Below are 27,968 nucleotides of genomic sequence, written 5' to 3'. Positions count from 1 at the left end.
CCTTGAGATAAATTACATGGCATTTATTTGTGACTATCTGCAGAAAAGGAAAACACTAACTGAAAAAGATATCTGCACTCTTAGGTTCATTGCAGCATTATTTACAGTAGCTGAGATATGGAAACAAGTTAAGTGTCCATTGATGGATGAATAGATGGGAAAATGTAGTATATATATTCAATGGAATATTGTTCATCCATAAAACAGAATGGCAAATCTTGCCATTTGCAACAACATGGATAGACCTTAAGGGCATTATGGCAATTGAAGTAAGTCAGAAATAACTCAGTGAAATAAGTCAGACAAAGAAAGACAAATACCATATGGTATCACTTACATGAAGAAATAAAAAAAAATCACAGATACAGAGAATAGATTGATGGTTGCCAGAGGGAGAGGGTAGGGGGTGGGCAAAATGGGTGAAGAAGATCAAAATGTACTAACTTCCAGTTATAAAATAAATAAGGCATAGAGATATAATCTACAGCATGGCGACTATAGTTAATAATACTGTACTGCATATTTGAAAGTTGCTAAGAGAGTAGATAACTAAAAGTTCTCGTCATTAGAAAAAAAATTCATAACTATGTATGGTGAGGGATGTTACGTCCACTTACTGTGGTGATTATTTTGCAATGTATACAGGTATCAAATCATTAAGACATATACCTGAAATTAATATAATGTTGTATGTCAGTCATACCTCATTTTAAAAAGAAAACAAATATTTATCAAACACCTGCCACATACCAGGCCTTTTGTGTTTGATACTAGGATACAAACATGAATTTTTTCAAAAAATCACACCCAGGTCCTGCCCTTGTGACACTTGCTCTTGCTCTTGATCTAGTGAGATATACAGGCAAGAAAACAGTTACAAAACAGGGGGAAAGTGCCATCACACAGGTGAAACGGGTGCTATAGGATGCAACTCTTCAGGGAAGAATTGCACAGGATATAGTGAAGGGTTGCATACGGGACCCGGTGAGTTATTGGACAGAAAAAGACAAGCATTAACTACCCGCATTCTAACTTGAGCACTGGGAGGATGAGATATTGTTCACTGAGACTGAAAAGCGCATGTTTGTTGGGTGTGGTGGGGAAGGGATGGTGATTTGTTCGGAGCCAACCTAATTTTAGGAACTCAGGAGGTGTAGTGTAAACAGGCATAGTGGGCAGTTGAATACTCAGTGGGAAGCACAAAGGAGAGGTCCGGCTTAGAGAAAGGATTTGGGAACAATCAGCATAGAGATGGTTACGTGAAGCCTTAGAATTGGACAAGACAGCCAAGAAAGCTTGGGAAGGGGTTTTTAAGAAAAATTATAACTAACCAATGAATGGACAGCCCGCAAAAGAAAGGGAAGAAGTAGGCATTGGAGTGTAGGAGAAAATTGGTCACAGTGGGGATATAATAGACTCTGAAGGAAATAACATTTCGAGGAGGAAATGGACAAAGGTTGGCAAATGCCATTGACAAATCAGTTGTGATGAGGACAGAGCATGCCATTGGACTGAGCCATAAAAGCTACTTCAGGGAAGGATAGCACTGAAGCCAGACTCTAGGAAGGTAAGGAGACATTGTGTGTGAGGAATTAAAGACCATATTTAGATAACTCTAAAGATTTTTGACTCTGAAGAGAATGATAATGATAGCTAGAAGGAAACTTGAAGTTAGAAAGTAAGAATTTTTTTTGGTTAATTTTTTTGTTTTGTTTTGTTTTTTATGTTTTAATGAGAGGCATCTGAGTTTGTTTAAAAACTAATGAAAAGTGAGGTGCCTGGGTGCCTGGCTGGCTCCGTTGGTAGAGCATGTGACTCTTGATCTTGGGTTGTGAGTTCGAGCCCCATACTGGGAATAGAGTTGGCTTAAAAAAATAAATAGGGGCTCCTGGATGGCTCAGTTGGTTGGGCGTCCGACTCTTGATTTCGGCGCAGGTCACGATCTCCCAGTGAGTGTGAGCCCAGCATCAGGCTCTGCACTGACAGCGAGGAGACTGTTTGGGATTCTCTCTCCCTCTCTTTCTGTCCCTCTCCCACTTGTCCATGTTCTCCCTCTCTCCCTCTCTCTCTCTTTCTCTCTCTCTCTCTCTCTCTGAAAAATAAACATTTAAAAAATAGTTTATTTAAAAGACACTAATGAAAAGAGATGTATGGTGGGAGTGGTGGGGAGAGGGAGGAGAGAACAGACTTTTAGAGGGAGAGGAAATCCTGAGAAGAGGCGAAGAGGAATTAGGGGCCAAACGCAGGGACACCTGAGTGGGTGTGTATAGCAGTAAGTGTGTGGGCTCCAAGGCTGCAGACTGAAGGGATACTCTGGCTTCTATTCCCTCTGTGATACAGGAGGTGAGTGTGTGGTGTGTGTGTGTGTGTGTGTGTGCACACACGCATGGGCATGGGGTGTGTGCGCGTGGGCACAGGGTGTGTGTGTGTGTGCGCGTGTGCATGGGGTGTGTGTGTGTGTTTGTACACACATTCTAGGATAAAGACGTTAAATATCCAATGGAGGGGGAAGAGTTAATTTCAAAGAATCTATACAGTACTAACCATATTCTCAGAATCTAATACATGAAAATTGGAAGTTGAAATGAAAACTTGGCCCTAAAAATATCCCAATATTTGAACAATAAAAATTCTCTTTTACATAATTGATAATAATATGAAAGAGGAAATTATAAAATCTTTAGAATTAAAGGTCAACAGAAGGACTCCATAGCACAGCTTGTAGGAAACAACTGAAGTTGTATCTAGAAAGAAATTTATAATCTTAAATATATTCATTTGAGAATAAATAAAAATAAAAACAAATGAAATAGGCATATCATGTTAAAATTAGAAGAAAAGCATGGTACACCCAAAGAGGGAGACAGAAATATTTTCAGAAAGTTACAGCTTTCTTAAATTAAATAGATGGTTAAAGTGATTAAATAGAAACAGATGAAACAAAACCAAATGCAGGTTCTATCAAAGACTAATAAGACAAATAAACCTGTGGCCAGATTGGTAAGAAAAGGAGAGGCTTTGCACTAATAAATATTAAGGTGAAAAATAGGGATATATTTATAAATATTTTAGAACTGTTTTTCTAAACTTAAAAAGCATACTGTGAACATATTTGTGACAATACATTTGAAATCCTACATGAAAGAAAATATTTTTAAATATTTATTAATTTTTGAGAGAGAGAGAGCACATAAGCAGGGGAGAGGCAGAGAGAGAGGGAGACAGAGCAAGTTCCATGCAGTCAGCACAGAGCCTGACACAAGGCTCAAACTTAAGAACCATGAGACCATGACCTGAGCCAAAATCAAGAGTTGGATGCTAAATGACTAAGCCACCCAGATGCCCCGAAAGAAATATTTTTTAAGAAAAAGTAAGCAAAATACACTCACAGAGAAACGCAAAATCCAACTAGACCAAGAACCATTAAATAAATTGTATCAGTTGCCAGAAATCTCACCTCCAAAATAAAATCAGAACTGGAAGAATTACCAAACTTCTAAGGAACAGAAAATTCCAAACTCTGTGATAAAATATCTAGGTAGAAAGCAAACCCAACTATTTTACTGTTTTAGCAAGTGTAACTTTGCTACCAAAACTGTATAAGGAGAGTACAAGTAAAGAAATATACAGACCAGTTTCACTTATGAACTTAAACACTGAAATCCTGTTTAAAATAGCAGCAACTCAAATCCAGCGGCGTGGTTTTTAAAAAAATATTGTGACCAATTAGGATTCATAGAGTTTGTTCTAGTGATGATTTAACAGTAGAAAATATGAACAGATATAGTTATGAGAATTGTATGGCCCTCTCAAAAGATGTAGAAAAGGCAGTAAATAAAATTCAGTACTATTCATAACAAAAACTATCAGTAAATTAAAACTAGAGGGAAGCTTTCTTCATCTTAGGCTACATTATAAATGTCATATACAAAATTTTAACTTGGAAATTTTCATAGTAGGTTTAAGAAAAAACAAGAAATGCCAACTGTTGACACTGTTAGTCAACACTGTACTGGAAATCGAGTCAAACAAAAAAAAACGTTTAGAAATAGAAAAGAATCTGTAGATGATACACTTGTCTATATAGAAAATCAAGAGAAACAAAATAAGATATCTCTTATTAGAACTCAACTCTTATTACAGTTCAACAAGTATATATAAAAATCAATAGCATCGTAACTCATTAGCTGTGAGTTGTTAGAAGAGATATTAGAAGAAAAAGGGAGTTCAACAATAAACAGAAGCAAAAACTCCAGGGTCTCAAAAATAAACTTAACAAAAGGTACAATGAATGCATAGAGAAAAAATTATAAAACTGAATTGAAGAGCCTAGAATTAGACCCAACAAATATAGATAAAATTTTCATGAATGGAAATATCCTGAAGATGTCGATTCTCCGAAATTAAGTATAAAAATCAGTGTGGTACCAATCAAATTCCCAGCAGGATTTTCATGGTAAATTAAGAACTGAACTTAAAATTAACATTTGGAGAAGTAAAGAACAAAGACATCCAAAGCACTACTAAAAATAAAGAACAAAATAGAAATGTGTTGGACAGTATATAGAAGACAAACAGATATGATAATTAACGCTGGAAAACAGACAAATCAGCTAGAGGAACCATGTCTTTGTGGAAATGGTTATATGATAGATATGACAAATCAGTGAGGGGAGGACAGACTAACCAATAAGTGATACTGGGACAATTTCCATGTGGAAACAAGTAAAACTGGGTTCTTTACACACCTTAAACACTAAAATTATTCAAGATGGATTAGGTACTTAAAGGTGAAAGCAAGGTTCTGTAACTATTACAAGAAAATGTTAGCAATGTATATTTTGAAGGCATTAGTGTAGAAAAAGACTTCTTAAAAACATAATTGGCAGAAATCTTAAAGAAAAAATTAATTAATTGGCTATAAATGTCCGTGTGATTAAAGACAACAAAGACAGGGGTGCCTGGGTGGCTCAGTCGGTTAAGCGGCCAACTTCAGCTCAGGTCATGATCTCGCAGTCCATGAGTTCAAGTCCCGCGTCAGGCTCTGTGCTGACAGCTCAGAGCCTGGAGCCTGTTTCAGATTCTGTGTCTCCCTGTCTCTGACCCTCCCCCATTCATGCTCTGTCTCTCTCTGTCTCAAAAATAAACGTTAAAAAAAATTTTCTTTAAAAGACAACAAAGACATTAGCAAATTTTTAAACAGATTATAGACTTAAATTCAAGACATCAAGCCCCCTAAAAATTAATAAATGACAGTGAAGTATAAATATAAAAAGGCAATCATCAAAAAAGAAATTTAAATGGCTAATGAATGCTAAAATTCACAATCACACAGTAATCAAGGAAATGCAAATCAAAAGCATGGTTTATCACTTCTATAAGACTGTCAAAAAATAATGCTGATGACTCCTAATTCCATGTGTATGCATTAAGTAATATACAAGAGAGACTCATTGCTACAAAGTTTAGAAAAGCAAAATATTAGAAATAATCCTAACATTCACTAGTTGGGGGAATAGATAAATAACAAATAGATTATTCATGTAATGCAGTACTAAAAAAATGAATGAAATCCAACCATATACATAAATATGTACACACACACATACACATATCATGCAGTTTACCCCAACTGCACCGTGAAATGTAAGTGGAGGACATAGTGTATGCTTATGAGGGAAACCCTAGGGAAGATCCTCCCAGTGCTGAATGTCAAACTAAGGGGCATTCTCTGCTTCTTCGAGCTTCCCTGGTGTAGAACACAGATGTGCCAGGGAGTTAGGTCAAGGAATTTTTGGAAAACAAGTCAGATATATGTATATTCAGTATCTTATCTTGATTTCTTGGTTGGGTCGTGTGTGTGTGTGTGTGTGTGTGTGTGTGTGTGTGTGTGTGTGTTTGAGTACTTGGATGACTTAAATGAAATAATCTATATTTTTCTTCGACTCCCTTTCTCAGCTCCTGAGTCAATCGAATATACAACAGAGTGACTATTCTACAGCCCTAAAGCACTGTAACAGGGAAAAGAACAGAACATCTTCCATCATCCCTGGTAGGTTATGTTGAATCATGAAAAAAAATGACAATATTTGTACATCTTGGAATGAATGAATTCACTCAGTATTTTTCTAATTATGCCTGATAATTTACTTGTTAAAAAGGACTCTTAAATCCTGAAGTCCATCTAAAAAATGCGAAATACATAGAAAAACTAGCTTACAGATCAAAGTCACTCAACTTGGGACATGCAGCTGTGTTTTACAATGTGGGGGTGGAGGGAAGGGTATAGAGTTGTGAGCATGGTGGTTCATGATGAGTGTTTTGTGTTCCAGTGGAGAGATCAAGGGTTGGCATTTCATCTCTGAGTGGGGAAGGCACAGACTACATCAATGCCTCCTATATCATGGTAAGTCGAGAAGTCACTGGAGAAACTACCTAAGAGTTTGTGCTTCCAGAATCAAAACCAAAACGGGCTTCCTGAAGCAGTGGCTGTGGCACCACTGGTGGGTGGATCTAATCGAATGACTGCAGACCACAACCCCTAAGCAGCAAAGAGAATAACAGCATCCCTTGATGTTTTGATGTGTGCTGGGACTGGAGATCCCTCAAGCAAGACAAATTAGTAAATAAATGCAGGAACCAAACTTACCATTCAGGACTTATGAGAAGATACACAATATACGCTGGGCCAACTAAGAGGCTCCATTGCATTTACCCTGAACAGACCCAGAACATTCCAGACTCTGGAAAGCCCATCTCACTGACTTTACTACTCCAGGTTTGCAACAGTGTTCACCCTGTGGACTGGGCTCATTTACAGACCTGGGTTTCTAAAGACATAATCTTCTCCTTCTGTGTTTAGATCTTCTGTGAGAAAGGGAAGAGTGTTTCTGGGTAGCCATTGCATGGCCCTCGTTTCCATTTCAGGTCTATCAATCATAGAGCTTGGCTTCACATGAAAAGGTGGTAATTCCCATGCCAAAATCACTGTTTCATTTATCCAGCAAAGAAAATATTGCAAGATATCCATGCAGGAAACAGGGAGATGTGTTGTGGTAGCATCTAAATACATGCTGCACTTCCCATGAGCCTGTGGGGAATAGGAACAGGATCTGAGAGACCCCAGAGCAGAGGAGGATAAACGAGCCATGATTTTAATAAGCAACACCATGGAAATCGTGACCAATCCAGAGGACCCAGCTTCTGGGTTTCTCCAGCAAAATCTGCAAGGTGCCTCTCTGATTCCTCCCTGATAGAGGAAGCCAGGGTGTCTGCACACCAAGGGTGTTCTGTTGTCAGTGGGTGCGAATTTAACACTTTGCCATTGGGACTTAAAGAAAGTGAGAAATATAAAATCTCCTCCGAATGTCCATTCTATCCAGTGTAGGAGACATGGTCCACATGCCATTTTGGGAAGCCTGCTCCTAGAGATGATAGCTGTGTAGACTTGGGCACAACACTTTTTGGATTTTAATGTTTTTTTAAAGTTTATTTATTTATTTTGAGAGAGAGAGAGAGAGAATGAGAGAGAAAGAGAGAGAATGAGAGGGGGAGGGGCAGAGAATGAGGGAGAAAGAGAATCCCAAGCAGTCTCTGTACTGCCAGCTCAGTGCCCAAAAGGGGGCTCGATCCCACAAACTGTGAGATCATGACCTGAGCCTAAATCAAGAGTCAGACACGTAACCAACTGAGCCACCCAGGTGCCCCACAACACTTAACTTCTTAAGCCTCAGTTTAACCACCTACAAAATGGGGATCACAGTTCCTATCACATAATACTTCATGAGACATGAGAGACTTAAGGGGAAGAAGAGGCTACTCCTGGGGCATCTGGATGGCTCAATTGGTTAAGCATCCAACTTCAGTTTGGGTCATGATCTCACAGTTTGTGAGCTCTAGCCCCACTTCAGGTGAGCTCGAACCCCACTCCAGCCTCCGCACTCTCTCTCCCTCTCTCTCCCTCACTCACGCTCTCTCATAAATAAATAAATAAATAAATAAATAAATAAATAAATAAATTTTTTAAAAAAGAAAGAAAATGCTACTCCCGTGCCTGGTGTATGGAAAGTGCCCTCTAAACAGCAACTAAAATAATCACCTTGTGATTTACAGATGCAATCTAAAAGCAAAAAGACTGCCTTGACTTAAGGCCCATTAACTTATAAATGTACTTTGAGCGTTTAAAGTCATATGCCAGGGCTCTTTGTGTCTTCTGTTTGCTTTTGTAGGGTTACTATCAGAGCAATGAATTCATCATCACCCAGCATCCTCTTCTTCATACCATCAAGGATTTCTGGCGGATGATATGGGACCATAATGCCCAGCTGGTAGTTATGCTTCCTGATGGTCAAAACATGGTAAGTCTCCCCCATCACGTCACTTTTGGTACTTGCCTTACAGGGGAAATAGCAAGTCATGTCAGCCGGAAGTCCAAGCAAACAAACAAACAATTTTTTTTCAACTAATAAACTACTATCACTCGTTGGCTACTGGCCTGCTATTGTCTACTATTGGGCCTGGTTTGGTGATGCCACCTCCCAGGTCTGAGATTGCTGAACGACAGTTTTAAATAAAAATAAGTTAAAATTCATTTAAATTTAAGTATTCTGTGATACTGCTTATGAAAAATTAGAACTGCAATCATGAATGAAGTCAGTCCCTATGCTTCTATTTACGTTTTTAAAAGTAAAACTTGTTAGGATATTTGGAGAGTCCTTCAGTTTAAGGAGATCTATATAAAACCCGAAATAAAGGCCTATTTTATTTAGAATTTGCACATATATGTAACTTGGAGATTTATTTCTTATCTGTAAAGGTAGACTGGCCATTCCAAATGACATTGGAAATTGCTGAGCTCTTAAAATCACTTGAATCTTTTCTACTCAGTTATCATTTATAGAAGCAACAACTTACCATTGTTACTGATGAGCTAAGAGCAAAACAACAAAGCAATAGTTTGGTTTCTTAAGTGTGATACTTTATTCTGCACACCAAACTTGTTTAAGGCTCAACATTTTAAGAGTAAATTTTGAGATTCAAAGAAAACTTTGAGTTGAATTTTCTGTGTCAACCAGTTAACTTCATTTCACAGTCTGACTTAGTAAACATTTGATTAAAATCTAGACTCTTCCTTGGTATTTAATCCTCCAGGCAGAAGATGAATTTGTTTACTGGCCGAATAAAGATGAGCCTATAAACTGTGAGAGTTTTAAGGTCACTCTTATGGCTGAAGAACACAAATGTCTGTCTAATGAAGAAAAACTTATAATTCAGGATTTTATTCTAGAAGCTACACAGGTATGGACATAATTGAAATGACAAACTTTTCATCTTAAGTACATGCTTTGTTAAATATATGCTGGTTTAAGGATCTTCCCTAGAAATAAAACAAAGGAACCTAATTTCTTACAAATTAGGACAGATTGCCCAAATAATCAATTTTACCTTACTTGTCACTTTCATTTTTAAAATCCTATAGAATCATTAAACACCAATTGCCACTAAACTGCACCATCCACACTCAGAGAATCAAAGATTTCTCTCTTCACTCCAGAGTAGTTCTGATAGACCTTAAATTGAAAATAAATTCAGTAAAAAAATAATTTCATTAATCCAAATTCTCCTGTTTTAAGGTAAGTTTTTACCTTGAATTCTTCTAAGTAAAATAGGAAAAATACTATCTACCAAAATGAGCTTACCGCTGTCTACCAAGAGATGAAGTGTTACAAGTGAAGAAGTGCTTTGAAAATTGTGCAGTACAATGAAGTAGGATTGTTTTACTAATTCTTGGTTATTTATAGGGTACCAATCTGAATTCTCTGCCAAGAATTATTTATGTAATTACAGTACAGAATTTACTGTACAACTACGGTAAAATGCTAAAAGATACTAATAATGAGCAAGGCACGTGAGAGACAGAGCACCTTCCCGATCAGAAAAAGGTTAAACCATGTTTTCGATGGTCTCAATGTTGCACTTCACTGTAGTCTAATTCTGGAACAGGTGAACCATGTAAATTTCAGGTTCTGCTGCTTATTTTTAAATGTAGCATTTTATTGACTACACTTTGGGAAGCTGGAGGTTTAGGGATGTAAAGTCACACAGCCCAGTTGGCCACTTGCACAAGAACCAAGAGTGGGGCTGGAGCGGAACCTACGTCTCCACCCGCCCAGCCCTGCTTGCCAGCATTTCCCCATCGGGTCACGTAATTCCACTCAGTTATTCCCAAGTAATACTGGGATTTGAAGAAGTCTATGTTATTTTAAAACAAATTTTAGCACTGAAGATTTCTTTTTGTATTAAGTTTACTGGCACAGACACATCTTTGGTACATGGTTTCGAAGTTTGAATACCATAATAAGCCTACAACTAAGACATTTTTAGAATGAAAAAGAGATTATATCTAGTGAGAAATGAGGCATCACAGCAATTTCTTCCCTCTGAGATGGAAGACGGGCTATAGTGCATGGGACTGGGTTTTATCACCTTCCTGTATTCCTGATTCCCCCAGTTATTCCACTCATAATGAACTGTCACCAATGGGACTCTTTTTAAAATACTGGTTTTTCTCTTCGTATAGGATGATTACGTACTTGAAGTGAGACATTTTCAGTGCCCCAAATGGCCAAATCCAGACAGCCCTATTAGTAAAACGTTTGAACTTATAAGTGTTATCAAAGAGGAAGCTGCCAACAGGGATGGACCTGTGATTGTTCATGACGAGTAAGTTCCTCTCTTTAAACGGTTTCGTGCCTGAGCATTCTCCGGGTGGGCATATGTTTCTTTTGTCTTTGTACTAACCTAATGCTGTGGACCAATTGTAGCGACTCAGCCAGGGTAGATGATCTGCTTCCTATAACCAAGGTTAACACAATTAGATTTTTTCGCTTCTCTTCGAGCTCATGTTGAAGGCAAAAAATAGGTACGTGATCACAAGAATTTGCTCTTGCATTGTGTGCTAAGAACACTTTGTGTGATGAGTCAGTGTTTTGGCACTTGAATTTTTACAGGTGCTCACCAGAGAGACATTTCTTAGTTATTGACACCCTAGATAGGATGAAAATCGATACAGTCTTTATTAATCAGAAATAGGAACCTATACAATAAATCGCTATAGGCTCCTGTTATGAACAAATAAAAAATGCATATGCTGGAATTATATGTTATATATATATGTTGTATATGATACATATGATATATGTGATAACTTGTCAGATCATTTTGATTGATTGCCAGCCCCTTCCAGAGTGTAAAAATAACAAATGAATAAGCAAACATTAAATTTCTATAAAGTATCGCATTACTAATATCATAAATACTTGCTAATGTTTCAAATTAAACTGTAGTTCTCTGCACGATAAAGAGAGACATTTCATTAAAAATTTCCGTGTTCCCACTACAAAGTTGTTAAGGCCATGTGCTTTGTGAGTTCCAAATGTGAACGTTCGATGCATCTGAATGGAGTCTTTGTCCCTTTGCTTCAAGGCATGGAGGAGTGACCGCAGGAACTTTCTGTGCTCTGACAACCCTTATGCACCAACTAGAAAAGGAAAACTCCATGGATGTTTACCAGGTAGCCAAGATGATCAATTTGATGAGGCCAGGAGTCTTTGCTGACATTGTAAGTAATAGAACAGTGAACTAAACTTTCGCCATTAGAGTACTGCTTACTTCCCAGAGGCTGCCAAAATCATTTTATCATGTATCAAAAGAGGCCACCTTGACTGATAACATTTCCATGTGGTGTTCAAGCTGGATTACGAGTTACTCAGTCCACAATCCATAGAACTGGAATAATAAACAATAAACATTCAAAGTTTATCTTCTGGAAAATTAAATGTATAAAATTTAAATTTCACATGTGCCTTTTTGCAAGATTTATTGTAATTCTGAAAAATACCCTCAAAAGCACCAACTAATCTGAACTCTCTATTTTTCCGTGTCTCTACTCTGAGACCGTAGCTGGGCCCATGCTCACCTTTGCTCAAAGCAAGGCGTGGGGCCAGTCAGGCTGCTAGAGTGTAAAGACTACTTGGTAAACAGTGGGTCTTGTAAAAAGGATTCTGCGTGAGCCCGAGCTGACAGTGCAGTCCTTTCTGGGACCTCTCCATAGAGAGAGAAGCCCAGTGGATTTCATGACAAGTGGAAAAAGGAGAATGAGTGGCTTACAGGTGCCTTGTACCAAAGGATTACATACAAGTTGATAAATCGGTAACAGTAACCTGTCACATCATTTTCTGATTCCATGACATAGATAAACAAGAATGGAGTGCTGGAGCACCTAGGTGGCTCAGTTGGCTAAGCGTCCAACTCTTGATTTTGGCTCAGGTCACGAACATACAGTTTGTGAGTTCGAGCCCCATGTCAGACTCTGTGCTGACAGTGCGGAGCCTACTTGGAGCTCTCTCTCTCCCTCTCTCTCTGCCCCTCCCCCACTCGCTCTCTCTGTCTCTGTTTCTCTCTCTCTCTCTCTCTCACTCTCTCTCTCCCCAAATAAATAAATAAATAAACCTAAAAAATTAAAAAAAAAAAAACAAACGAATGGAGTGCTTACCACTGGCAAAAGTATGTTGGCCAATTTTCTAGGTCAGTTGAAATTGACCTAGGTCAATTGAATGTTAACTACTTGAAAAGCTACTTTAAATTTCTTCAGAAAGAGATGTGAATATAGATTGTGTACCTCCACTGAGTTTAACAGACCATTTAACACAATGCCCTTCCGCGAACAGTGTCAACGCGTGACTGAAAATTTCCCTTCATTTTACAAACGTGCATCTTCTCGGAGCTTCCTGTTTACGATCTCCCCTTCTCTATTCTCCAGGAGCAGTATCAGTTTCTCTACAAAGCTGTCCTCAGTCTTGTGAGCACGAGGCAGGAAGAGAATCCATCCACCTCTCTGGACAGTAATGGCGGGGCATTGCCCGATGGAAATATAGCCGAGAGCTTGGAGTCTTTAGTGTAGCGCAGAAAGGGGCGAGGGGAATCCGTATTGAGCATTTTTTGCCTCTTCCTGAAGCTAGACAGGAAAGTCATTTCAGTTCTTCTGTTATCTGTTTACTTTCCATCACCTGACAGTAATTTTCATGACATAGGATCCTGCTGCCAAATTTACATCATTAACAACGTGTGCCTTTTTGCAAAACTTCTTGTAATTCACTTATTGTGTCTAAACTAAAATGATTGGATTTTACAGTATTTCTAAGAATGGAATTGTGGGGTTTTTTTTTCGTATTTTAACAGGAAATTTGAATTTATAGATATTAGGAGTTCCCAACTACAGAAAACATGTTTGTTCTTAGTGTCAAATTTTTAGCCATATTTGTAGCAGTCATCAGATTTGCTAGAAATATAACTTTTAATATAGTAGATTGTAAATAAAACACTCCATTCCCTATGATATTCAATGTTTCACAACTGCAGTATTCACCTAAAGTAGAAATAATCTGGTACTTACTGTAAATACTGCTCTAGTGTCTCCATGGACCAAATTTATATTTATAATTGTAGATTTTTATATTTTACTACTGAGTCAGTTTTCTAGTTCTGTGTATTGGTTTAGTTTAATGATGTAATTCATTGTCTGGTCTTACCCTACGAGTCTTCTGATATTCTTCCATGTCATCTCAGTAATTAACTCTGTTTTTGCATGTAACTTTAACTTTTATGGAAAATAGAAATACGTTTGTTTTGAAAGATGTTTTTATGAGAATAACACCTTACCCAACATTGTTTCATTGGTTTTTATCCAAGGCATTGCAAAAGTAAATATAAATATTGCTATCAACGTGCGTTTGTTTGGGGAGTGCTGTGCTGGGGCACGTGTAGCAGAAACTTGTGGGCACGGGTCCACAATGATGATGGAAGTGAAGAAAGGTTGATGGGACGGAGCAGCATATAGAGCTGTGAGTCCCAATCTGTGCATCGAGACACATAGGGAACTCACAGAATTTAAAGTTTTGAGAACATAGCAACAGTACTCATACTGCACAACTACTGTTACTGACTTCCTGGACCTAACGACCGTGTACCAAGAAACGTCGGGGGACTTTGACTTAGAAACAAGCTGGGACCGGGGCGCCTGGGTGGTTCAGTCGGTTAAGCGTCTGACTTCGGCTCAGGTCAGGATCTCGCAGTTTGTGAGTTCGAGCCCCGCGTCGGGCTCCGTGCTAACAGCTTGGAGCCTGGAGCCTGCTTCAAATTCTGCGTCTCCCTCCAGAGGCCCCTCTCCTACTTGCACGCTGTCTCTCTCTCTCTCTCTCTCTCTCAAAAATAAACATTAAAAATTAAATTTAAAAAGAATCAATCTGGGGCTTAGAAGCAGGCAGATTTGCCAGTCGGGGACTGGTTTGGAAGCCAGGTGGATTGATAGACAAAGCTCAGGAGCTCTTAAGCCCCAGGGTCCTATGTCAAGGCACATTGTCAGGATCCAAGAGCTGTGTGGAGCTGCAGTGCAGGAAAACAGAATCAGCCTGGGTGACGGGCCGTCCCCTGCCTCAGCCAGGAGTGTTTTGTAGCACTGCCTGATGAGGAGGGCACTAATCCCCAAGAATGCCCACATCAGGGGCCCGAGCGGGAGGCCAGGAAAAGTTTCATTTAAACCAGGGCTCTCAGAATATGGTTCCCAGACCAGCAGTATCAGCAAAACCCGGGAACTTGTTAGAAATGCCAATCCTTGAATCCCATCCCAGACCTACCATATCAGCAACTCTGAGATGAAGCTCTACAATCTAATCCAGGCCAGAGCTTGAGAACCATTGCTCTGTCGCAACAATTCAGGGAGCCTCCAGTTTCCTTAAGCACTATCGGGAAATGTGTGCCAAACCCTTAAAATAGAACCAAAATTAGCTTTCCGCTTAAGGCAACACTCATGAGGAAATGTGAAATAGGAAAAAGGTCAACAGATGATAGAGGGTCACAAATCCCAAGATGTTGGTAAGCACTGCTTTACCAGGCACAACAAAAATTACTGTGTTTCTTTCTCACCCTCCCTGGGAGGAAAGCCACAAGGCTAACTTTGCTTGATTCCTTCTCTAACCTTATCTCCTAGTCCTCTGTTTTATGTTCTTTCCCTCATAACCCACAATGTTTCATTGTAAATTGCTCCGAACCAAGAGTATACATGTCACCTTAATAATTTTGTCTGGTTTTCCCTTGGCCTTTGTCCCAAGAACAAACACCCGTTTGGGGGGGATATGGAATTTTTTTTTTCTGGCCTTCATGGTTATTTACCAGTGAGGAGCCTTGCAGAATCTCTTCCAAAGGCAAGTACTTATGAAGCAATATGTGTGGTAATTCAACATTTCATAGACAAATTCTAATAAATATACCAGAACTATAAGGTCCATCATAGTTGTAGTGTGATACTCCCTGAAAATTTATAGCAGCTCCTTCTTCACATATAATTAATACAAACATTTCATACATACATATTCTCATTATTATGGCAAAGAAATCTTAATTTTTGTATTTCTGATCTGAAACTCCCTAATTTGTTAGCATCTAAAATGACTTAGAGCACTTGGAAAATAAGATCTCTTTATAAGCAGATATAATTTTACATATTTTATTAGAATTGAATCCCACTTGCAAACAGCACATAGAATCAGAAGTGCTGATCATGTATTGGATTAAAATGAACTTTTTAAGGAAAATTGGAAAATCTACATATTTGTCAAAATAAAGCACATTTGTTTTTATTAGTATAAACCCCAAATGAATAGCATTCACTCGCTGATTGCAAAATATTCTCATACATTAGAAGGCCCCTCATCACTAGTACAATATTGGTATGTTAGAGCAGGTGGTATTAAATATTAAAGCATATAAATGACATGTATTATACCACTTCTAAGAATCTAAACATCCTTGGAATTAAATTAGAATTCACAAGGTTTGGGTTTTTTTTTTTTAGAGTAATCATTTTTAAAACTTAGAACAAGATAAAGGGAGTGGGAGTAAGAAAGGCTGTGGGTGTGAATTTGAAACTTCTCATCGCGGACACAATACATTCTGCTCAGTCCATCCATGGTGACACATTCTAAGCAGGCCACGAGACTGACCTTTGAAAAACTTTCCAAATATGCTAATTTGCAATGCTTTCCTCCTCAACTCTGGATGTGCCATTCAGCATCTCAGATTCTTAGGATCTTGCTTCAGCCCTAGAGGAGGTGCCTCAGTTCTGAATTATCCACATAGAGAAATGAACAGATGCAAGAAATGTCTGCCTTGCGCTCACTTGTTTAATGAAGCCATGCACTAGAAACTATTGCGTGAAGGCTCCTAGTGAGGAATATTAATTTTTTTTAACGTTTATTTATCTTTGAGAGACAGAGACAGAGCATGAGTGGGGGAAGGAAGAAGGAGACACAGAGTCTGAAGCAGGCTCCAGGCTCTGAGCTGTGAGCACAGAGCCCGACACGAGGCTCGAACTCATGAGCTGAAATCATGACCTGAGCCAAAGTCGGACACTCAACCAACTGAGCCACCCAGGCACCCCTCCTAGTGAGGAATATTAAATTAGAAAAGTCTCTCATAGGGGCACCTGGGTGGCTCAGTTGGTTAAGCATCCGATTCTCAATTTCAGCTCAGGTCATGATCTCAGGGTCGTCAGATCAAGCCCCACATCAGGCTCCACATTAAGCATAGAGTTCGGTTGAGATTCTCTCTCTCTCTCTTTCTCTCTCTCTCTCTCTCTCTCTCTCTCTTTCTCTCAAAATAAAACAAAATCTTTAAAGAAAAATAAAATAGGATTCCTCCCCAGGGGGCAGCTGTCTGTCAGCATGGTTGAAGAGTTTGTGAACTGCAAAATCTAGCCTGGGAAGGTGGTTGTGTTCACCAAGCCCTCCTGCCCCTACTGCACGAGGACTCAAGAGCTCCTCAGCCAATTGCCCTTCAAACAAGAGGTTCTGGAGTTTGTTGATATCATAGCCACCAGTGACACTAGCAAGATTCAAGGTTATTTGCAACAGCTCACAGGAGCCAGAACAGTTCCTCAGATCTTTATCCGTAAAGATATGACCTAATGGAAATGCATCAGAGTGGGGAGCTGTTGAAGCAGCTAAAACAGATTGGAGCTCTACAGTAATTATAGGGCAGAACCCAGGATGATATCCCCCTTGGAAGCTGGATGGCATTTCAAATGAGGACCACTCTTTCTGGTGGATGGATCTGGGGCTAACAGCCACAGCAACTGTTTACTTAAAATTCTGAAATGTGCTCACCAAAAAAAAAGGGGGGGGTGGATTTTGGGGCAAAAACAGCTTTTCCTTCTTTTGACTCAGTATTGAAAGGGGACTAACTTGCCCCAAACTATAGGTCTGAGAAAGTTGATAGACATCTTGGATTTCTTCTCCATTGGCCCTTTGGGTTCCAAAGGACCATGACAAGTTATGGCTTAGGATTCAACCAATGACCCAAAAGACATTTTTTCTCTTTGGCACATGTCTCTTACTGTTCTCCATATGCTAGGACCCCTCTACCTCTAAGCCAGTGTTTCTCAACCAATATTATCCCAAACCCCTTAGGATGAATCTATAACTGGTTCCTGCTATTGCCTGAAAGTTTCTCCGTTGAGTTTGACTTGATAGATTTTGCATTACAAAAACAATAGGTATTTTGAGTGTGCTTTTTCAAGCTCTATGTGTCTCCCCAGTCGTTATCCCCATCCCACCCTATCCTGTCTTGGGAATCACTGCTCTGAATCCATGTTCTTAATCTTGACAACTCACAGATCTCACAAGACATGTTCAACAATACTGTGAAGGGTCTTAAGGACCCAACTTGGGAAATGCCACATGAAAAGTTAAGCACGATTGCTCTTCACTTGGTGCCACAGGGATCAGAGGTCTCAGTAGAGCAGCTGCAATAATGGGGCTCCTCCTTCCCTAAGATGGTCATCCAGGCAAACCTGAAGAAGAGGATATTAACTTGTTTAGATTATGAACAGAAGTCAAATGCAACATTTATAATATTACCACAGAAAACTTGCAAACCCCTTCCCCAACAGTATGTCCGTGAAAGGGGCCAAATTTGAGAAACATGGTCCTAAATGATTGTCTCTCCCTCCTTTTTTCCTTCCACTCCGTGAAAACTTAAGAGTTCCTTCCTGTTAAGTTTGATCTAGAACTCCAATATTAAGTTAATTTCCTTCTGCAGTCCCTAGTGGGAATGGTTAATTTCTTTTCTAATAAATGCCCAGAGATGACAGTGAAAAAATAAATGAGTAAACAAACAAGCAAATAAAGAAATAAACACCATAAAATAGATTTCTTTAAAAAAAAAGAAAATTCTGGGGCGCCTGGGTGGCTCAGTCAGTTAAGCGTCCGACTTCAGCTGAGGTCACGATCTCACGATCCAGGAGTTCGAGCCCCGCGTCGAGTTCTGGGCTGATGGCTCAGAGCCTGGAGCCTGCTTCCGATTCTGTGTCTTCCTCTCTCTCTCTGCCCCTCCCCCATTCATGCTCTGTCTCTCTCTGTCTCAAAAATAAATAAACGTTAAAAAAAATTAAAAAAAAAAGAAAATTCTTTCATAACACCTTTATTTCAAGTAAGTGCTTTAATGGATGCAGGAAGTTACACCTGCATTTCTGAGGCTTTTTAGAGAGTAAATGAGAAACCTTCCACCTTTTGTCATTGTACTATGTCCAGTTCTAAGCTCATGGCGATGCGTAAAGAGATTCAAAGAACCAGTTAAACAAAACATGAAGTGGTTAGAAAATAATGAAAGCCAATGAGGAAAGACTGATAATTGGGGTCATAACTGTATTCGCAGAGTCCACCCACATGCCACTCTCCTTCTAGGGTGCCTTCCGAGGCAGATGGTCTTTTCCAAAAATAGCTCAACAGTATCTTCCATCACACATGTGATTCTTTGAAACTCATCCCACTGAACAGTGGGATCTATGGTCCCTCCCCTTGAATCTGGGTGGATTCGTGACTACGGCGAAAGTGACACCATGTGATTTCTGAGGCTGAGTCATAAAAGGCAATACAGCTCTTTTGGGATGTTCACTCTGAGAACAGGGCCACCATGCTGTGAAGCCCACGCATGGAAAGACCCACGTGGAAAGAAAACCAGGCGCTGGCCCTCTGCCCTAGCTGAGCTTCCAGCTGACAGCTAGAACCACCTTGCCAGCTCTGGGAACAAGCTGTATTGCAATGTATCCCCCAGATCCCAGTCAACACAGCCCATGTGACACTGTGTGAAGCAGCGACAGCTGTTCCCCCTGAGTCATGCCCAGACTGCGAATTAAAACAAAAATTTTGTTTTAAGCCACTCCATTTTGGGGTGGTTTGTTACACAGGATAGTAATTAGAACACTTCTTAAACCTCAAAGCCCAAAAAGCTATAAACTATGGTCCCCTGACTCCCTTGCAGCTAGAGTTGTGGGGGTGAATTACATTCCACCAAATACAGAGAGCCACAGTCTGGAAACATAGACAATATTGTTTTACCATGCACTGTAATATAATATTAACCCATTTATTATGTATTTGCCTATGTTTCTTGACTCTCTGGCCACTCTGTAAATATTGTCACACAAGATTTGGAATACAGAAATAAGGCAGAGGCCATCTTCCTGTTCTCCTTGACCCTACTGGTCAAAGGAAGAAGATTGTAGACCTGTGGGCAGCTGAGCTCCAGTGTATTGAGTTGAGAACCAATAGCAGCCGTGACGGGAAGACCAAGTACTCCTGATTCAAGCTACCCAATACGTAAGCCCCAGCTATGAGTATAAGATCTTGCTCCTACTGCCTTGTGTGCCTTTCTCTTTTACTACCTGGCATGGTTTATGTTTCCTCTTCCTAATAACTGATTCAGTAGCCTGGAGACATGTCTAAATGACATTCTCAGTTTTTTTTAAGTACCTTCTTATTCTTCAACTACAACAGAGGCCTCTGAATATCACACTCTCTCACCCTTTCCCAAGTCCCTCTCAACACTGGAGCCAAAACAATCTTTTAGAGGCACAAAGTTGATCTTACCAGCCCCCTGGATTATTGATCATGACATAATTTCAATCTATTGTGACCCAATGATTGTGATAGTTGGGGCTGATTCAAATATCACAAAATGATGCCCTTTACCCACCCTTATGCTCTGGGGAAATTTCAACAAGCACTCTAAGAAGCAACAAACGAAAGAGAAATGTGAAGAGTGCCTCTTCAGCATTACCAGCTAATGCTAAAAGATAGTAAAACTGTTTTATATACAAGCAGAGCCTATAACAACCTTCCCTTATCTATACTTCCACCTTTACCACACTTTACCACCAGGCTTCTAAATGTGTCCCTACTATACCACACACACACACACACACACACACACCACTGTATGCCAGAACGCAGGCCTCATGATGGGTGTTAAAAAATACATCGTAATATTAGAATTCCCACAGAAGCAGCCGCTGAGACAATGTATTAAGTACAAGTAGGTGGTCCCAGAAAATACCCATCAGTAGGCACATTAGGGAAATATCATAATCATATTTGTAGTTTTGAAAGACCAATGTGTCTAATGTGTTTGCTGTGAGGAGAACAGACATCAAGGAAGTAATTCTGGATACGGGAGGCCAGGTAAAAGGCTGTTGCAATGATCCACATACAAGATGACAGTGACCTTGGATGAGACGAGCTATACATGGGTAGAAAGACAAGGATGAAGTCCAAGCATGGATGAGGATGGATTCGGTGGAGAAGAGGAAGAAGTCCTGATTTGCTGAAGTGGGAGTAAAAGAAAGGAAAGTATCAAGGATTACATCCTAAACAGGAAGAAGACAGTGGTTGCCATTTCCTGAGATGGGCAATCAGGTCGAAGAACTACTTTGGGGGGAACGTCCCTAGAGTGGACCCACTGAGAAACCCTAGTTTATACTATAAACACTTAAATCTATACTGGGACATATCCCAACAGAGATATTAGTAGTAGGTGGGTGTATACATACTCAGAAGCTCAGGTGAGGACGTTTGGATTCTTTAGCGATAAAGGTGATGTTCAAAGCCTGTCTTCGTTAAACATCTTACATACTGAACCATTTGCATAATGGTTAAATTTAAAATTTCACACACCAGAAATTAAATGGAACCACTCTGTGCCAGCCAAAATATTTAAGGTTTTAAAAAAAAAACACATTATTATAGTATTTTAACAATCTGTGCCCCTCATCTTTTCTCTTGGTCTTCTCTGTTCTACAGCCTATTCCAGTTTCTTTCCTCTATCAATTCCCATTTAATTTCTACCTCTTTTTAAGTATTTCTCTCAACTTAGAAGAAAAAACTCCTTTTATCAACAGTTTGCTAGTAAGATAAGCAGGATTTTTCTGTATTAGAGTTACCGGGCTTCTGATCAAGTGTGGGGACTTGCTTCACCCTGTGCCAACTTCACCAAGAAACTGGCTTGGTTAGAAGAAAACGCACTTCAAACGAATTGAAGCCAGGTGCTCGGCTGCTGCTTTAGTTGTGCCTGGCAACAGCCCAGAATCATCTTCAAAGAGATGAGCCATATCAATGCTGTTTTATCAGGCTCTGAGGCTGGAAGTGAGATTCTCAGGGTTTATGAAAGCATTATTCAGTGATGTGGTATACTTTAGCAATCAGCACAGCACTGGAAGACACCAGAAAACTTGTATTTTACACCAACTACATAAAGGAGAAGGTCAGAACCTGTTAACCTTGCAAGTTAGGACCCAACACTATGTTTCATAATTCTTGCTAATAAAAAGTAAAAATGAGTGTTAGGACTAAAACAAAATTGGAAAAAGGGAGTTAGCAGATTAGCAGTCAGTGACTACCAAGTATTGCTCCAAAACAGAAAGCTTTTCTCACTGGATCCTTTCCGGTGGATTTCAAGTCTGGTAAATGTAGTTTCACTGCAATCAACAAATGTAAACCCTTGTAAAGAAAGCTAATCTATACGACACATAAGGGTAATATTAGCTACTCTGCATGACTGCAAATTGTGCGCTGCAACAAAGGGGGAGCTAGTCACATCATAAACATCAAGTATTATGACATGTATTTAATGTGATTAATACTTATCATGAAGGTAGTAAAATGTTCTGATAAATTACATATTTGAACATTTTTGACGGAAGCGTCTTGAAAGAGCAGTGTCTTTCTGTAATTCTCAAAGAGGCACCATATGGGCTAGTGGTGGTCCTAATAACCCACAAGAGAGGTATTATAAATCAAAGCGTTTCCCAAATTTTATCAAGTACATATTTTGAATGGCTTCAAATGACAATAAAGCTTCAATATTAAGTCTCGTCCCCTTAGGCAAGCATTTAACTTTGTGAGACATATTTTCTCTTCTGTAAAATCAGTGACCGAACCAAATGATTGTTGTGGTCCTTTCCGCTCCACTGCTTTAAGATTCTCATTATGGAGCAGATATACCTATAGTTTGAGTAGCATGGATCCTTGAGAAGTCTTCCAAAGGTATCCAAAAGATTGAAAAAAACTTCTTTAAGCTAAAATCTCATTAACATAAATGGCAGGCAAAAATGTTACGGCAAAAGAGGTAAGAACACTAAGTTTGAACATCTACAAGGGGCCAGACTTTACCCTTACATTTTCTCATTAACCTTTATAACTATCCTGCAAGTTACTGTTATCCTTATTTTATGGAGAAGTAGCTCATATGTTGTAAAATCAACCAAACTGCTTTTAGGGGAAGAACTTCTAGGGTCTCCTTTGTCAGGGACAAGGAAAACTGGACAACACAAATATAGATAATATGTGAAAGATGCCAAAAGAGATCTGGAAGATGTGAGTATTCAGTCTACTACCATGGTAACACCAGGGTGTTAACAAAGTACAGTTAAAGGGCCACGTCTGCCCAACACTTGTTTTTAAATATAAAGTTTCATTGGAACACAGTCATATCAGTTCATTTATGTATTGTGTATGGCTGATTTCACACTACAAAGGCAGAAATGAGAAGTCATGACCCCCTTTGGCCTACAAAGCCTGAAATATGTACTATCTAGCCCTTTATTGTAAAGGTTTGCTGATCCCCTGGTGAGCCATTCGCTTGTAATTATAGTCTACCCATTCACCCCTAGATCTTACCACCACCATCTTCGTTATTGAAATTTCTCCTGGAAAGCTGATTGAGAGCCAGTGCCGTGTGTGATTACACCCATCTTTACTCAAACTTACTGACATTTACTTTTCCAGCACTGCCACCAGCACAGATAACAGCCTAGCTCTTCAATCATACCCCCTTTATCATTCATTGCTATTATGAAGTCCAACAAAGTAATTATACTGAGCACTCAACACGTTTCCCTCACCCACCTAAGGTGCTACTTCCCTAGTTCCCATTCCATCTGGACACTCTTCCAGATTGCAGGTAGAATCAATGTGACATTCATATTTTCTAATTGACCATGTTGAACTCAATGTTGTGGTTAAAAAATTGCCATAACAGAAATGTCTCTATGTATTAGTATTGATCTCCGTATATTATTTTTGACAGGTGGGACTAAACCTTAGTCGACTCTGATCCATTTCAAATAGCATAGATGTTTTCTCAACTTCTAATTTTTTTTTTAACATTTATTCATCTTTGAGAGACAGAGAGAGAAAGAGCCTGAGCGGGGAAGGGGCAGAGAGAGAGACACACAGAATCTGAAGCAGGCTCCAGGCTCTGAGCTGTCAGCACAGAGCCCAGCGCGGGGCTCAAACTCACGAACTGGGAGATCCTGACCTGAGCCGAAGTCGGACGCTCAACGACTGAGCCACCCAGGCACCCCTCTCAACTTCTATATACCCTACAATAATGCCTCCTTATTTCAAGGGCAGAATTTATTCCATATGCCAGGATATGAGAATAGTCCTGAGAAGTCAAACAAGGGTTTAGTTTATATTTCTAAATGGAAATGTTTTTTCCCCAAGGAACAAAAATGAAAAGGTTTTATTTATAATTGAATCATTTTATAACAACTTGAGATATAATTCACAACCTATGTAATTCACACAAAGTATACAATTCAGTGATTTTTAATATATTCACAGAGTTGTGATACCATTACCACAATCAACTCTACAACATTTGACCACCCTAAAAAGAAACCCCAAACTCATTAGCAGTCATTACCACTTTCCCCCAAACCCCCAGCCCTAGGCAGCCACTAATCTACTATTCTGGACAATTTCTTATAAATGAGATAATATCAAAATGTGGACTTTTGTGTCTGGTGTCTTTCACTTAGCATAACGTTTTCAAGTTTCAACCATGTTGTAGCATGTATCAGAACTTCATTCCTTTTTTACTGCCAAGTAATATTCCATTGTACGGATATATCACATTTTGTTTATTCATTTATTAGTTGATGAACACTTGGCTTGTTTTGATTTTTTGCTATTTTGAATAATACTACCATAAACATTTGTTTACAAGTTTCTGTGTGGGCATACGTTTTCATTTCTATGGGGTATGCACCTAAGAGTGACATTGCTGACTCCTATGGTAACTCTATGCTTAACCTTTTGAGGAACCACCAAACTGTCTTCCCAAGTGGCTGCACAATTTTACATTTCCACCAGCAGTTTATGAGAGTTCCAATTTCTCCACACCCCCACAAACACTTGCTATTATCTTTTTCATTATAATTATCCTAGTAAGTATGAAGTGGTATCTCATTGTATGTTTGACTTGCATTTCCCTGGTAGCTAATGGTGTTGAACATCCTTTCGTGTGCTTATTGGTTTTGTATATCTTCTTCGGAGAACTGTCAATTCACGCCCTTAGTCCACTTTTTAAGTTGGGCTCTTTCTCTACTTATTTAGTTATAGTAGTTCTTTACATATTCTAAATACAGGTTCCATGCCTACCTGATATATGATTTGCAAAAATTTTTCTTTCATTGTATGGGTTGTCTTTTTGTTTTTATGATGGTACCCTTGGAAGCACAAAAGTTTTTAATTCTGATGATGCCCAATTTATCTACTTTTCTGTTTTGTTCTTTGTGTTTTTGGTTTCAATTATTTTAGAAACCATTGCTTAATCCAAGGGCATGAAGACTTACATCTATGATTTCTTCTAAAAGTTTTATAGCATTTGCTCCTACATTTAGGTCTTTGGTCCATTTTGAGTTAATTTTTGCATATACTGTGAGGTAGGGGTCCAACATCATTCTTTTGCATGTGGATATCTAATTGTTCCAGCACCTTTTGATGAAAAGACTATTTTCCTCTATTGAATTGTCTTAGCACCCTTTTCAAAAATCAACTGACCATAAATATGAGGATTATTTCTGGACTCTCAATCTATTCCTATTTTATTCTTTTTCATACTACTGTAAGTTTAATTATTTTTTCAGTATCATTTTTGTTTTCATTTATTGATAATTATACAGAAATACAATTCATTTTTGTGTATTAATCTTGTGTCCAGCAACTTTGCTGAACTCAAGTATTAGTTCTATAATTTTCTTAAAGTCTTCTTTTGGATTTTCTATATATAAGATCATACCATCTCCAAATAGAGATAGTTTTACTTCTTCTTTCCAAATATGGATGTGTTTAATTTCATTTTCTTGCCTAATTGCCCTGGTTAGACCCTCCAGTACAAGTTGAGTAGAAGAGCCAAAAGCAAATATTACTGTCTTGTTTCTGATTTCAAGGGGAAATCCTTCAGCCTTTCATCATTAAATGTGATGCTAGCTATGGGTTTTTCATAGATGTTCTTTATCAGGTTAAAAAAAAGTCAGTTCCTAGTTTATTGAGTCTTTCTATTATGAAAGGGTGTTAGATTTTGTTAAATGCTTTTTCTGTCTCTAACAAGGTGATCATGTGGATTTTCATTTAATTTTACCTATTTCCTTTTCCAAAAGCTCAAAAGAAAACTATAAGAAATGTTATTTACTAGATAAATCATAATTTTACCAAAAAGCCATAAAACAGAACTATTGCAAAGGTTCATAGGTAAGTAATCTAAAAGTGTCTAACTGACTCATTTGAAAAGTACAAAAATATAGCTGTGGAAAATTTTTTTTCTTACCAAAAAAGATAAAAGTTTATCTGCTGATGATAGGAAAATATATTCTTATAAGAAAAAAGGCTGCACAATAAATTAACATATAACACAATCATCACTTTTACATACACGTGAAAAAAATACATGTAGAGTTATTAAACTTCTCTGGTAATTACTGGCATCTCCTTTTCCAAATGCTTTCATATTAAAATAGAGACTTATATTTTAAAAATATCATTACATTGACTGACTCAAAAAAATATATCATGCTTTATATTTCAAAGTAGTACATTAGCAAGCATGTTTGTTGCACAAATGTTCAAAACGACGCTACATGGGAAGATAACAAGATATAATTCTCAGTTATGGTGTGATTACGCTCTGTGCTGAATATATAATGCCTTCCGCTTGAATTCGCTCCAAAATTGGTCCATAGATCTCCTTTGAAAAGGGCCCCATCAGGCCTTTAGCTTTAATTTCACCTAGAAGAAAATAAATCTGTAGTTACCACTTTAAAGGTGTTATGAAGGTTAGTTTCCACAGCAAGGGTCTCCAAACCATTAACAGGGAAAGGGGTTACCTGGAGACTGAAAGCACAGGGGGACTCAGGGACAGAGTCAGAGTGCATGCGTCTAACTGCACTAACTACTGCCAAGATGATCAGAGAATAAAGAGTAGTATGAAAGGAAAGTAAACTTAACTTGTCTGCTTTATTTGCTGATTAAAAAAAAAAAAAAGCATAACGACAACAGAATGAATTAAAACCAGTCTGATTATTTGGGCACAGGCTTCTCTGAGGGAGACTGAAAGAGCCTGTCTGAGTACTTTTCTTAAAGCCCATGATGACCTCATTCCTCATCACTTCTTCAACTTTGGTTCCTCAAGAACTAAGTAGGTAGTTTAATTTGATATTAGCTGATATGCTATTGTAGATACATTTTCTCAGCATTTCACATTTATGTGCTTGATGTTTGTTATTCCCTTCACATACTCACAAGGGCCAAATGGGGGATTCTATTCAGAGGTAGTGCTTACTGAGTGTATAGATGATCTTAAGGGGAGAGAAGACGGTTGAAATCTGAATTTGCTCAATCCAAAATATTGAGTACTGATAACATACTGAGACATGAAGAATAATAAAACATGGTCTATATTTTGTGAGGATATGAAAGTGAATCCCCTCTGCTATTTCAAAATGTGTTAACTACCCCTAAAATATGAAAAACGAAGGAAAGGAAGAATTAATATTGCCTGGGGGGGGGGGACACATGTGTGGTAGGATCTTTATGTATTATTTCACTTCAGCGTCACCAAAAACCTCTGAATTAGGTGAGACAATCCCCACTTTAAAGATGAGGGAGTGCTAGCTCAGAGACGCTGAGTAACTTGCACCCCATGACTCTGCCATCTTGTGATTGAACTCGGAGAGAAATAGGTGTAACTCCAAAACCCGTGGCTTTTACTCACCACAACGTGATCTCCCAGTCAGCACTCAACTTCTGAGACGGCTCACTTTTAGTGAACTCCAGTGTCATACTCACGAGTAATTATTTGACATCCAGGCACCGAATGACTTAGAGATGATATGGAGACAGAGTCAGTTCTCCAATGAAGGAACTTACCATCAAGCAACATCTTGGCTGCCATAGCAGTGGGTAACCCCACAGTTTTCGCCATGGCTGAAAAGCCATTGACGTCCCCATAAACCACAAGGTCAATGGTTTTATTTTCTAAATGTCCGGAAGGATGTCTGATTCCAAAACTGTCTCTCATCACAATCATATCTTTCTCTCCAGGGCCTTAAAATAAATAAACAGACATTATTAAATGTCATTATCATTACACTCCAATACCGCATTTCATCTGCTCCTGCCCTTTTGCTCTCACAACTTTCTCCTCCCATCATATGCGGTCCTTAGACAATTATCTATGCTGCTTTTTAGTCCAAAGACCAAGTGAAAAACTCAAGAAACGATAACCCTGCCCACGTT

At 38.8% G+C, this 27,968-nt stretch overlaps 2 protein-coding genes and 1 pseudogene across 6 annotated transcripts in view; 2 read left to right on the top strand and 1 right to left on the bottom strand.

Moving 5' to 3' along the window:
* The window catches only part of PTPRZ1 (protein tyrosine phosphatase receptor type Z1), a 185,182-nt gene extending 171,399 nt beyond the window's left edge, over positions 1 to 13,783 (top strand). For all 4 annotated transcript variants that reach the window (XM_058724466.1, XM_058724465.1, XM_058724468.1 and 1 more), the window contains 7 exons: positions 5,959 to 6,052; positions 6,333 to 6,406; positions 8,229 to 8,357; positions 9,151 to 9,297; positions 10,580 to 10,722; positions 11,485 to 11,620; positions 12,821 to 13,783. In XM_058724466.1, the coding sequence (XP_058580449.1) occupies positions 5,959 to 6,052; positions 6,333 to 6,406; positions 8,229 to 8,357; positions 9,151 to 9,297; positions 10,580 to 10,722; positions 11,485 to 11,620; positions 12,821 to 12,961 (864 nt within the window). In that variant the 3' untranslated portion in view covers positions 12,962 to 13,783. The remainder of the gene's footprint in view (positions 1 to 5,958; positions 6,053 to 6,332; positions 6,407 to 8,228; positions 8,358 to 9,150; positions 9,298 to 10,579; positions 10,723 to 11,484; positions 11,621 to 12,820) is intronic.
* A 2,995-nt stretch (positions 13,784 to 16,778) lies between these two features.
* LOC131509068 (glutaredoxin-1-like) lies at positions 16,779 to 17,777 on the top strand (annotated as a pseudogene).
* Positions 17,778 to 23,894: 6,117 nt separating this feature from the next.
* Positions 23,895 to 27,968, bottom strand: part of AASS (aminoadipate-semialdehyde synthase) — a 64,247-nt gene continuing 60,173 nt past the window's right edge. For both annotated transcript variants that reach the window (XM_058724469.1, XM_058724470.1), the window contains exons 23-24: positions 27,600 to 27,776; positions 23,895 to 26,459 (exon numbers count right to left, since the gene is read on the bottom strand). In XM_058724469.1, the coding sequence (XP_058580452.1) occupies positions 26,341 to 26,459; positions 27,600 to 27,776 (296 nt within the window). In that variant the 3' untranslated portion in view covers positions 23,895 to 26,340. The remainder of the gene's footprint in view (positions 26,460 to 27,599; positions 27,777 to 27,968) is intronic.

Source organism: Neofelis nebulosa, chromosome 4, assembly GCF_028018385.1.
Source record: "Neofelis nebulosa isolate mNeoNeb1 chromosome 4, mNeoNeb1.pri, whole genome shotgun sequence".
Lineage (NCBI taxonomy): Eukaryota > Metazoa > Chordata > Mammalia > Carnivora > Felidae > Neofelis > Neofelis nebulosa.
The sequence above is the reverse complement of the archived record's forward strand: the minus strand, read 5'-3'. Positions and strand labels throughout refer to the sequence as shown.